Source organism: Podarcis pityusensis (assembly GCF_964106645.2).
Source record: "Podarcis pityusensis genome assembly, chromosome: 1".
NCBI classification, from domain to species: Eukaryota; Metazoa; Chordata; class Lepidosauria; order Squamata; family Lacertidae; genus Podarcis; species Podarcis pityusensis.
In genome coordinates this window covers 60,722,770-60,735,133 of record NC_138028.1, presented here as the reverse complement: position 1 = coordinate 60,735,133, position 12,364 = coordinate 60,722,770, and the positions used below count along the sequence as shown (strand labels likewise).

Genomic DNA, 12,364 nt, shown 5'->3' with positions numbered 1-12,364 from the left:
CATGACCAGTCCAACAAAGTTGATGTTGAAGAATCATTGCTTCAACACTGGTGATCTTTGCTTCTTCCAGTACACTGTAAAAATTTCCAGAGACATCGTTGATGGAATCTTTCGAGATGGCGTTTATAAGTGGTCCATGTTTCACAAGCATACAGTAAGGTTGGTAGTACCATAGCTTTGTAAACAAGCATTTTGGTTTCCCTGTGAACCTCCCAGCCCTCAAACACTCTGCACTTCAGTCGGGAGAAAGCTGCACTCGCAGAGCTCAGGCAATGCTGGATTTCGGCATCAATGTTGGCCCTTGTGGAAAGATAATTGCCTAGGTAGGAGAAGTGATCGACGTTTTCCAATGTTACACCATTGAGTTGGATTTGTGGCACTGCAGAGGAGTTATTTTGTACTTGTTGGTGCAGCACTTTGGTGTTTTGGATGTTGAATGATAGGCCAAGCTTTTCGTAAGCTTCTGCAAAGATATTTAGGATGGTTTGGGGGTCATCCTCTGAGCGTGCACACACTATGTTTTCATCAGCATACTGAAGCTCTATAACGGAATTTACGGTAACCTTACTCTTTGCTTTCAGCCTGCTCAGATTGAAGAGCTATCCATCTGTTCAATATATGATTTCTACTCCAGTGGGGAGTTTCCCTTCGACAAAGTGTAGCATCATGGCAATGAAAATAATGAATAGAGTTGGGGCAATAACACAACCCTGTATAAGAAGGCTGCGCTTGGTGCAGACCAACGGGATCTGGACCTGATTAGGAAATCATCTCGTCAGGTTGCCTGCTTGCTGCTTAAAAAATCCCCAGCAGCTGTGGGAAGTATTGAGACTTATCAGGGAGCTGCTTCAGCCAGCTGTTAATTGGAAGCAGAAGGAGCGAACTACTGAGCTTCATTCTGTAAATTTAACTACTTTGCTCATCTTAGCTGTTACTCTGCTGATTACATGTTACTTAGTGTTAAGTCTTTGCTCATTGTAAGTCTTTGCTTATTTACTGTTAAGTCTTTGCTTACTGTAAGTCTTTATATCATACAGCTTTATATTTCATATTAATGATTCTGTTATCAACTAATAAACAGAAGTCTTTCTTGCATCCAATAGCTTGTCTGCCCTTCTGTTCGCTAACATCCAAAGAACTCTCCTGCTTTCTTGGTGGTTTCCATGGCTGGGTAACCACTAGGAACTCCCCAAGATAGGGGAGGCAAAACACTGTGAAACTTTCCCCTTCTTTCATTCTGGTGGCACTAACTTCTGTTTCTTCACCTCTGCATGGCAGACCTGTGCTGCCTGAAGGGAACAGTGTTCTGATATATGTTGTGATAGGGGTGACAAGGTCCTTTACCATTCCTCTTTCATAACATTTTATTTGTACAGAATGAACCTGCAAGTGTCAGAGTCACTCCTGGGCAGCTTAATTTGCATCATGTGCATATTATATCTGTAATTTGAGTATTAAAAGTAAAGGAACCCCTGACCATTAGGTCCAGTCGTGACCGACTCTGGGGTTGCGGCCCTCATCTTGCTTTACTGGCCAAGGGAGCCGACGTTTGTCCGCAGACAGCTTCCGGGTCATGTGGCCAGCATGATTAAGCTGCTTCTGGCGAACCAGAGCAGCGCACGGAAACACCGTTTACCTTCCCGCCGGAGCGGTACCTATTTATCTACTTGCACTTTGACGTGCTTTCGAACTGCTAGGTTGGCAGGAGCAGGGACCGAGCAACGGGAGCTCACCCCGTCGTGGGGATTCAAGCTGCCGACCTTCTGATCTGCAAGTCCTAGGCTCTGTGGTTTAACCCACAGCGCCACCCGCGTCCTTAATTTGAATATTAGACACATGCAAATCAAGCAAATTCACTTTAACATTTTCTCCTCGCAAATGCTATAGTTGTTTCTGCCCAAGCAATCAGTACATGATATACAGATATAGATATAATATAGATATAGGTATGAGAAGAAATGGGCCTGACTGTTGGACTTTGGATGTGGCTTACTGCATCAAATCTGGAGTTTTTCTTGACCTGTTGGACTGCCAAACTACTCACTGGCATTCACCCTTGGGACTTTGCATACCAGCAGGACTTGACACCACATACACCGGGGTTCAGGACAATTGTATGTTAGTGATTATTTTATGTCTTATATTGAATTTTATTTTATTACAATTTGAATAGCCAGGAATTCAACTTGTTAAATGTTCTTCAAAAACATATTTCAAGCCACCCAAAAGAAGCTTGTGGACCACCTGTACTAGAGAACATAACAATCTCCCATCTATACTGAAGCCATGGATGAGGCTCCCCAATGCTAGGAAACAAATACAAAATTCACTGACTTCAGTGGGTGTATCTGTATTATGCCTTTAAAACTGGTTCAGCAGTCATTCCTTCAGCTCTTGGAACTCCAGTTCTGTGAAGGGGGAGCTAGTGATCAACAGAGGATTCTGATGCACTACAAATACAAGATACCTGACATAATAAAAATTGCATACTGATATTCTGTGCGGAATTTTGACAAAGCCTATTGTTATATTTATGGAATACAATGAAACCTATTTGTTTTTATGTAAGTTTTCCTAGATCCCAGCAGGCATTTCTAAAGAAGCCATATATGGCTGGAGAAAGGCAAATATTAGATTATGAGCTCAGTGAATTTTATTACTTTTAATAAAAAGCTCATTGCTTAACTTGCTAGTAACTTCCAGCTGTTGTGGTTTTACAAAATAACATAAATATATTATTTTAAAATAATAGAATCCGTAACACTAGAAACCAAATCAATCAAATTGCCCTAGATAAGTTATTTGTCCTTTTGAGCTAGACTATCAATGAAAATGTGTGACATAAAATATACAGAGCAATGGATGGGAAGAGGTAGACAAAGCAGCTGACAAAGAAATGTGGGATGTGCGGTGTGTGTAAAAATATGGAGAATTTATTCCTAACTAATAGTGGCATAATTCTAGAGGTGTGCTCTACAGGACTCTCTGGGTGGTATTCAACTACATTTTACTCAGAGGAAGCCAACTAAAATTAGTGAACATTACTAAGTTAGGTCCATGAATGTTAAACCCTGCTTTTCTATGAAAATGAATGAACCGAGCCAAAAAATATTTGAGGTTAAGCATGATAAGTATAGCTGAACAGGTCATGCTATTTATTTATGCAAACTCTGAATAATGAGAGTGTGCCACAAACTGTACATACTCTTTACCTTCTGTCTCTTACTTTCACACCCATCTGCTTAGGAAAGTTCTGCCTAGTTAGTTACCAAGCCATTGCTTTCAAAAACCTGAGGTAAGTTTTAATCTTCAAGTAAGAGCTCTTACATACAATCCTTGCTTGTATAAAGAAAACCAAGAATAAAATTCAATTTTATCATATGAGCTGTCACTAACAGGTTGTGTTTATTGGACATCACAATAAACCATGGAAATGAATCTGAGCCTCCCTCAATGTTATATCTGAACCTTATATTGCGGTTAATCTTAACCCTGTTTCATTGAAACAAGATGCTTTGTAAACCACATGGCTCATTTGAAACAAACCATAGTTAAACACAGCTTGTCAGGTTTGGCTGACACGAACTGTAGCTAATCAAAAATGGAAGTAAGTGCTTCTGAACTCCTGCACCAGAGGAGAAGAAGTTTGGAGGTGAGTATGTAAGTCTGGGAGAAGGCTGGGTTCATTCCCATCATACATCAGGGTTTACTGTAACATCCAAACACAGCCACTGCTTGAAGTGGTATAGCCCATAATAGTTTTACCATGTCTTCTGTTGTACAATAACTAGACCCAAATCCCATGATTTCAATCAATTTATTATCAAATGTGCACTTAGAATAATTGCCTGATGTAACATGACCTCATTAATTTAATTAAAGGAAACAGCCAGGCACAGTGAACAAAGTTACACTCCCATCATGATAAAAATGGTTCACAGCAAGAGGTGCTGCTCAGACTGCAGAATCCACATTTCCAGCACCTTTGGTCTATTTGACGTTATGCTTCCTTTGCAAGCTTCAGACATAAACCAACAGAAAAAAAGCTGCATCATTTGATAATTTCCAATTTCCCGTTGGTAAATGACTCCTGCTAGCTGCTAGCAAAAAAACTGTTAAAACCAAAGTATTCTTTTCTTCCTTTGCTAAGATATTAAGGTGACCTTTTAAAATGCATATAATATTTATGTGATAGAAGGATGCAATTAAGCAGGCCACTATTATATACAAGTCACTTAAGGTATACTGAATTTAGTGAAGACCTAATTGTTGGCTCTTAAGAACTACAGAGCCTATTTTAAAATGAAATAAAAGATAGTGAAGCAGGAAATAGAGAACTATTCAATCTTTATAAATTTAACATCCATGCTGAAGCAAACCACAATACATGCATGATAAACTAAGGAAGAGGAAGAAGACACAAGGGTTGTAACTTCTGGTTAAGGTTACAAAAATTTAAGAGAAGGAAAACAATGGCTGAAAAAAACCACTTGAGTCAGTAATTGAACTTAAGCAAACTGCTCAGACCAGAAGTGCTCTAATAAGAACAAGCAAGTAGCACAAGATTCCAAAACAACAAGAAGATTAAATCAAAAGGAATAAATGAAAAGGAACTGTGGCATTTGAAATAAAGGGACCGGGTTAGACTTCAGTAAAAGAAAAATCTTGTGTAACTTTTTAAAGAATATTCTTACTCCACAGAGACAGAATATGCAAAAGAGCATAAGGCATGCAAGCTTTGAATACCCCTCTCCTAAAGCACTGGGGTTGGAAAGCCCAAATAAAATAATTCTCTCTGAGTACAAACTTGGCCTATCAGCCACAACACAGCGAACCCTCCCTCCTCGTATCGCTCACCCCCACCCTGGCATGTTCTGCGTACAGTTAACTTAGAAAGCCTAGTTTCGCCTTTAGCAGTCAAGTTGTCTGCAGCTTCTTCTTTTTTTGACATCTAAATAGTCAAAGCAACACAAGGCACTCTAGTTTGGGACACCTCATACAGATAATGCTTCTCGTTGGACAAGCCCAGAATGTCTCTGAAGCATCCTGCTTTAGATTGAGATTCAGCTGAATCCACTGCACACCACTAACAGAGGTGTCATAACTTTTTCTGCCATCATACTTCAGCCTAAGTAGTCTGAGGCTATTTTATCAGTGGAAATAACTGGTCTCTTTTATCTGTTTTTAATATTGTATTTTAAATTGCTGTAAATTGCCCTGGGTAAGTTGGCATCTTGCAGGGTGGGTAAGAAATCTAATAAACAATAACACTGATACTGCTACTAATGATGATGAAAATTATAGTATAATTTTATTGTATACTAATGTTTCAGTATCTGTGAAGTGCTTGGCAATTCTGAAATGTTAAGGAGTATATAAATGATAATAAATAACAGCCGCACGGATGTTATTAGCCCAGAGATGGAAAGAAGATTAAGTCCCTACCAGAGAAGAATGGCAAACTAAACTGTTGGAGTATGCTGAAATGGCAAAACTGACCAGGAAGCTCAGGAACCAAGAAGACCAAAACTTTAATAAAGAATGGGGAAAATTTAGAATTTACTTGGGAGACCACTGTAAGCAGATGAAAACATTAGCAGGATTGCAATAACACTTGTAATGTACAAAAATCTTATGGACAAAATGGAGGGATATAAAATATGGATTACTGAATAATATGAAGTTGAAAAGGTTGACAGTAAGACCCATGGAGGGGAAGGTGGAAAGTCCAGAGATTTGGAGAAATCTTTAAATATGTATTTTGTATTGTTATAATTCTATACATGTAAAATCAAATAAAAAACTTTTCTAAATAAATAAAGGGATACATTCAATTACAGAAATACCCACAGTTCATAGAAATACCCACAGTTCATAGAAATTCACCAAAAATATTGGTTGTTAATAATAATAATAATTTTATTATTTATACCCCACCCATCTGGCTTGGTTTCCCCAGCCACTCTGGGTGGCTTACATATGTACAGTATATGGTTCCATATATTCTGTGTATTTGGGAAATGTGTTCAGTTAGCACCCAGGCAATCCTATTCAAAGTCTTGGGAACATCACCTGCCTCTTAAGGAACATGACTCTCTCTCCCTCTTTCTTTCTCAATCTCTATATTAAACCTATGGCACTGGCAAAATTAATAAGTTTGATCTGCTTCTCTTTTGACTCTTCCTGTACCTATTTTGTACTTTATAGGACTTCTGGTGTTCTGCTGTCATTGCTATTATTAGATGTTTTTATTCATTAACAACACAGTGGCTTTACTTCAGGGGAAGTACCTAGAATTAAATGGTGTTTTGTTTTTTGTTTTTGAAAAGTGGCTAATAAATTGGAGAACAGACAAAATAAATAAAAATGACAGACTACCAGACAAGCAGTTCTTTTCTCTTTTTGCATGCTCCTCTCTTTGGCAGGGAATGTCATGTGGAGATAACAGCAGCTCAAATGTGCTTGTGAGGAGTCATTCTAAGGCAGGGATGGGGAATCTCTTCATCCCAGCAGGCCAGAATTTTATCTCCCCAACCCTGGTGGGCCACATTTGACACCCACAAATCACCTGGCATCACTGTGACACCAGGTGATTGACAGGTAGGGGAGATAAAGATCTGCTGCATGTCAGGAATTCAAAGCACTGTGCTGGGCTTACAGGTAGCCCTGCTTGGTGCTTTGAAGTACCACTGAGGCTGGGTACAACTCCAAGCCTAATTTCTGCAGGGATTGGGGAGCTCACTGGATTGGCATAGCTCCAATCCAGTGGGTTTTGAGTTACTGCCTATCAGGTGAGAGGCAGCAGCTCAAAACCTGCTGTTCCATGGAAAGAAAAAATACTCCTTTTTAAAACTGGGCATTTTTTTTCTTTACAAAGAAGCCTGCAACCCCCCTTGGGAAGTGCTGTGCAAGGAGACTTCCAAACTTTGTGCTTTGCACCAACTGATTGGTGTTTAGGAAGCAGTGCAGAAGCAGCTTTGCAGGCACTGCCAGCTGAGAGTGCAAAGCCCCATTCAGCTCAGTCCCACCTTTTCCTGCCCCTCATCTGGTGTCATCTATGGCATCAGGTGTAGGGCAGGTGGGTTTGGCTTGCCCCAAATGACCTTGTGGGCTAAAGAAGGCTGGAGGTTCCCCACACCACTGTTCAAAGGCATAGCATTGCTGCCTCTTTGTATAACAAAAACGAAGAATCTAAAATCGATTAAAACAATATACTTAATTTCCTCACTAGCTTGGTGCCTTAATACAATATCACCATAAAGCATTAAATGGACAGTGTATTTTTATTGGTTTTCAGCAATGATTTACATAAGCCACAGGTTTCCTCTTACCTGTGCTCCAACTCTCGGATAGACAGAATGACTCCCGAAGTCGACGCCTGCTGCTGTAGGGTAGCCAGAAATGTGAACTCACTTTTATTCCGGAAGAGCTGAATTAACTTCTCACTAGAATGGGGTGCTGCATGGATTTCTCTGTCTACAGCTAAAAAAAAGTTGGGGGAGAGAAAGAGGAGGGGAAGAAGCATACTGTAAAAATGTTTACATCTGTAAAAGTAAGAAAATGCTTTTCATTTTTGTCTCCTGTAGATACACTCTTCACTCTGGGGGGCTTGTGCCCTATGTGTGCTACTGCAGCAATCATGTATAAAAACAGAAAACATCATCTTTATCAGTGTGCCCCATTTGTCACACTGACAAGTTCACAATCAGACATGCACTGATTTTCTGACAAAGTTTCTGACAGGGGATGCTGAGCCATTCAGGTCTGCTGTGAGCAGATTACATTGCTGATTCATGAGGTGTGCCGAAACAAGATAATAAGCTCCCAAATTCAGACGGTCTGGCTGGTCCCCGAGTCACTTGCTAAGCTCAAATTTCAATTTCACTACTGTCTCAGTTACTCTCTTTCCATAATACATCTAGAGAATCTGCCCTTGTAACATATGCGGGCAGAAATGCATTATTGGTAGCAATACTCCATCGACGTACTTTTGACTCCCAAATGTATTTATTTTACTACACTGGCACACATAATATACTTACAGGAACAAGCATCATTTCTGGAACATCGCAGTTTAAACAAGCAATATGTAGATGTTCATGCAATATTTATTAGACCACAATCTGATGTTTAGAGATGCATCCCTATCCAAGCAGGAATAAGGCAACACTCCAGCATTCAACTTAAAGCCACATTTCCTTCAGGTCTTGTTACTTAGGGATAGGAAAGGAGTAATGAAAGCAACAGATGACATCTATATTAAAGAGAATGAATCACCCACCCTCCAACCTACATTTCTATTTTGCTGCTTTTCAAAGCAACAACTCTGTCACATATTTTGAGGACTAGTGTCCATTAATTCCATTACTTGTTTTTAAAGCCACATGACATGACACAACAATCCAGATTTTTAAGCATTATTATTATTATTATTATTATTAGGTTGCCCCAGCCACAAAACTAGATTTCTAATAAGGGTTTTCTAATAAGTTAAGTCCAGTCAGAGGCGACTATGGGATACAGTGCTCATCTTGCTTTTCAGGATGAGGGAGCCAATGTTTGTCCACAGCTTTCCAGATCATGTAGCCAGCATGACTAAACCACTCCTGGCACACAGAGGACTGTGACAAGTGCCAGGGTGTACGGAAATGCCGTATTCCTTCCTGCCACACCGGTACCTATTTATCTCCCTACCCTGGTATGCTTTCAAACTGCTAGGTTAGCAGAAGCTGGAGCAAAGCAACGGGAGCTCACCCCATCGTTGTCCTAAAGACAAACTAGGGGTAACCTATGTGCTGTCCTCCAGATGTTGTGGACTATAATTAGTCATGAAGGGCACTATGTTGGCCTACGTGGCTATTTCCACATATCAGGAATATCACATGCTCCTAAATTCAACAGAAAACTTTGAACTACAACTGCTAACAGCAGTTTAAGGGCCAAACTAGATGTGCTATTAAATGGAGGGTTTCCTTTCAATGCAAGCAATAGCACCCAAAGAACTTATTTTGTTAGGACCACAGAAGAGAAGGGAAGGGTTAAACGCCCTCCCCAACACTTGTTACAATCCTGATGATAATCACCAAACTCCAGCAGCTGCTAATTTTTTATTTTTTATTAAACACTTTAAGGTACAAGATGCCTTAAGCAAGGCCATTTGAAATATGAAGGGAAGCTCTGCTTCTGCACATCTGTCGTTATTTCAACCCAACAGAAATACTGAGCTCATCCCAAGAAGCAAAAATGCTACATGGAGAATTGTACAGTGGCTGCTCCCTTGGCTCCCAGATGTCACCAAATGCCATGCAAAGGGTCTCTGTTATATCTGGTACGGTGCTGGCTGGGGCTGACGGAAGCTGTGGTCCAATACATCTGGAAGGCACCAAGTTGGCCAAGTTTGCTTTAAATACACTGCTCAGAGATTTCTAAAACAGTAAGTGATTAATAAATGCTTTGAAATAAAGAAAGAGGCCTTCAAAGAGCTAGGGAAAAAATAGGTGCCACCAAAAGTGCTCCATTCTTGAAATTCTGCATCTTCAGTTATCTATAATTTAGTTAGTCTCCAAGTCTCATTTCTCATGGGAAAATGAAATTCATTATGCCATAGCAGCCAAATTTCACGTATATATCTATGATTCCATTTCCAACACAAAATTATACTAAGTAATGGAAGAAAGGGGAGAATCCTCATCTCCCTATTCCTTTCCTTGTAAATGATTGATGTATGTCCCTTAGCCATCAGAGTTGATTACCCGCATTTTGAAGCGTAGCATGAATGTTATGAATGACATAAAATTACCTAATTCTTTCTAAACCCTAGCCTTGGGAGATGTCAATGCTTACATCAAAAAATGTCAATTAGTATTCAAATAGATCCTTAAAAACACAAGAACTTCTTAATGAAAATCTTTCCCCACTATCAACCATGTTTTAGCTTTTGCACAACACATACACAGGTACATTTGCTTCAATTTCAATTATGCAATATCCATATATAACTCACAGAGAGGTGGGGAGGAAGTCATGCAGATAAGAGCTGAAGGGTGGGGAAATGACAAGAAGATAGCAGGCAGCCTGGTTGGGGTGGTAGCAGATTAACCGTGGCAGCTAGCCTGTTTATAACACCATGGCAGCTAGCCCATACCATACCACATACTAGCATTGTTCCAAATATGAGATAATTCTTTCATCAGAAACTTGTTTCCACTAGTGCAAAAAAAAAAATCTTTAAAAGTATGCAACCAGCAGCTCAACAACCTGGACAAAGTGTAAATGAAGGTGGCTAACCTGTGGTCTATATATACCCTACCAAAATATAGTTGTCTTTCTGAATACAATACATCCGAGATGGCTCACATTTTTAAAAATTCAATGCAGGAAAGCTTGTGAGTCTAATGAGATGTCAGCTCAACTGAAGCAAAACTTTGTTAGACAAAGTACACTCTTGTGGAATAAAACTGTAATAAATGCATATATGTTTCTCAATAAACAGATTGTGCACAAAGGCCCTGCAAATCCTCAATACCCATTTAATCACTTAAAATGATTTCTTTAAAATCTGTTACAGTTTTTCTCAACTACATTGTGGCAAGGTCCTTTGTACACTCACTTGTAAGTTACTATATCCAAGCGATACAGTAGTAGTAGCAAATGATAGTCTAGGATTTAAGTGCAACATTGGAGCAAAATGAATGAAAGGCTGACTTGATGTTTCAACATCAGTTAAATGTCAAGAGTTGACAGTGGTTTGTTCAGTTGTTGGAAAGTGTCTGAAAAACTTTTAGTGGCTTGTTGAAGAAGACCGCTCACCCCCTTTTGGGGGTGTGGTGGCGTGCAGGACAGCTAGTGACTCCCTCCCGCCAAATGCAGGAGAGCTGGGTGCTGGAGAGTGAGCTTCCACTCATGCTCCTGGCTTGAAGTCTGGCTCTGCGCCAGCCTGCTTAATTGGGCAATGGCAGGCTGGCTCGGAGGGCAGGGCACACTCTGGGCGGGGGGGTGACAAAGCCATCAGGGGATTTAAACTGCCCCCCCCAAACCCAGCTCTTCTCGTCAGATCAACCCACCCACTCCTTCAGCATTGCATTACACATATTGATTTGCCTTGCTATGGCAACAGTGGTCACTGTATTCAGGGCTGGGTAGGAATTTGCCTATCAGGCGAATTGGCTATGGCCTGAGGGTTTTGCCCACCTCATAGCAATTGCCACAACTTGGGTGGTTTAGGCATTGGGTAACCTGAGTCTTGGATGAAGGTGTCGTACCTTCCCCTTCCCCTCTAGAAATAGGGTATTCAGTTACAGGGATCCGTGAAGGAGTCATTTCCATCCATATGCCCAGATAGGGGCTTGGGCTTCAGTGCTCCTCTAGGTGGCAATCCCTGCAGGGATACCCCTACTTGATGTAAGTCAGGGGTCAGCAACCTAAGGTCCATGGGCCGGAAGCGGCCCACGGAGGCCGTCTAACTGGCCCATGAGTTGCCCCCGAACCAAGCAGCCTGCTCGGTGAGTCCCCGCGCGCTGTGCTAAACTGGTGCAGCGCAGTGTGGGGACTCTCTTCTGTAGCTCCAGAAATCACTTCTGTGCATGCCTAGATGCTGAAATCGCTTCTGCTCAGGTGCGATTTTCAGCGTCTGGGCATGTGCAGACGCGATTTCTGGAGTCGCGCTGCACTGGTCCAGCCCATGGAGGATCTCTGTGGGAGTGATCTGGCCCATGCCCGGTAAGCCTTGCCAACCCGAGGTAAGTCATAGAAATCTCCACTGCCAGGTTGAGTGTTCATGTCATTTTTGGCAGGTGGGCCAGAAATAATGGTTACCCATTGCCTATGCCAAACCTCTTCAACTAAAGTCAATAAAGTTGTGGCCTGATTTGATCACATCTGATGGTGTGGTGTCATTTATTGATGGAGGAAGCGGGAGTACACAACCTGGACCTGCAAGAAAGATGGAAGTGACAAACACTCCAAAATCCTCAAATCACCAATGGATGATTTAAAGACAATGAAGCAACCTAGAACAAGTTACAACTCTAGCTAATCTAGGCTATTCTGCCAATGGCCTTTCCTCACACATGCTGTCATTTCAGATGCTACTTTCCAAGCAGTTCAGCCACAGCTGCTTCCAGGCATCCATAACTATCAGGGACACAACTCATCAGAAAGGTCTGCTATGCAGGTTTCGTTGAAATGCACCGAAATGTATTACCGTGCTGGTGTGCAGCACCCATTCATTTTAAATAGGACTTTAAAAACTCTCCTGAAGATTGTGCCCTAAAGCAATGTTTTTGACAATGTACAGTAGTGGCACTTTATCCTACATATTTCAAAATTATATAGATAAAGCACAGTAATATAATATTACAACATA

The 12,364-nt window shown here is 40.9% G+C and overlaps 1 protein-coding gene across 4 annotated transcripts in view; it reads right to left on the bottom strand.

The window, feature by feature from the left end:
- The window catches only part of NELL1 (neural EGFL like 1), a 391,785-nt gene that overhangs the window by 331,990 nt on the left and 47,431 nt on the right, over window positions 1–12,364 (bottom strand). For all 4 annotated transcript variants that reach the window (XM_080983235.1, XM_080983238.1, XM_080983236.1 and 1 more), the window contains exon 3: window positions 7,332–7,482. In XM_080983235.1, coding sequence (XP_080839361.1) covers window positions 7,332–7,482 — 151 coding nt within the window. The remainder of the gene's footprint in view (window positions 1–7,331; window positions 7,483–12,364) is intronic.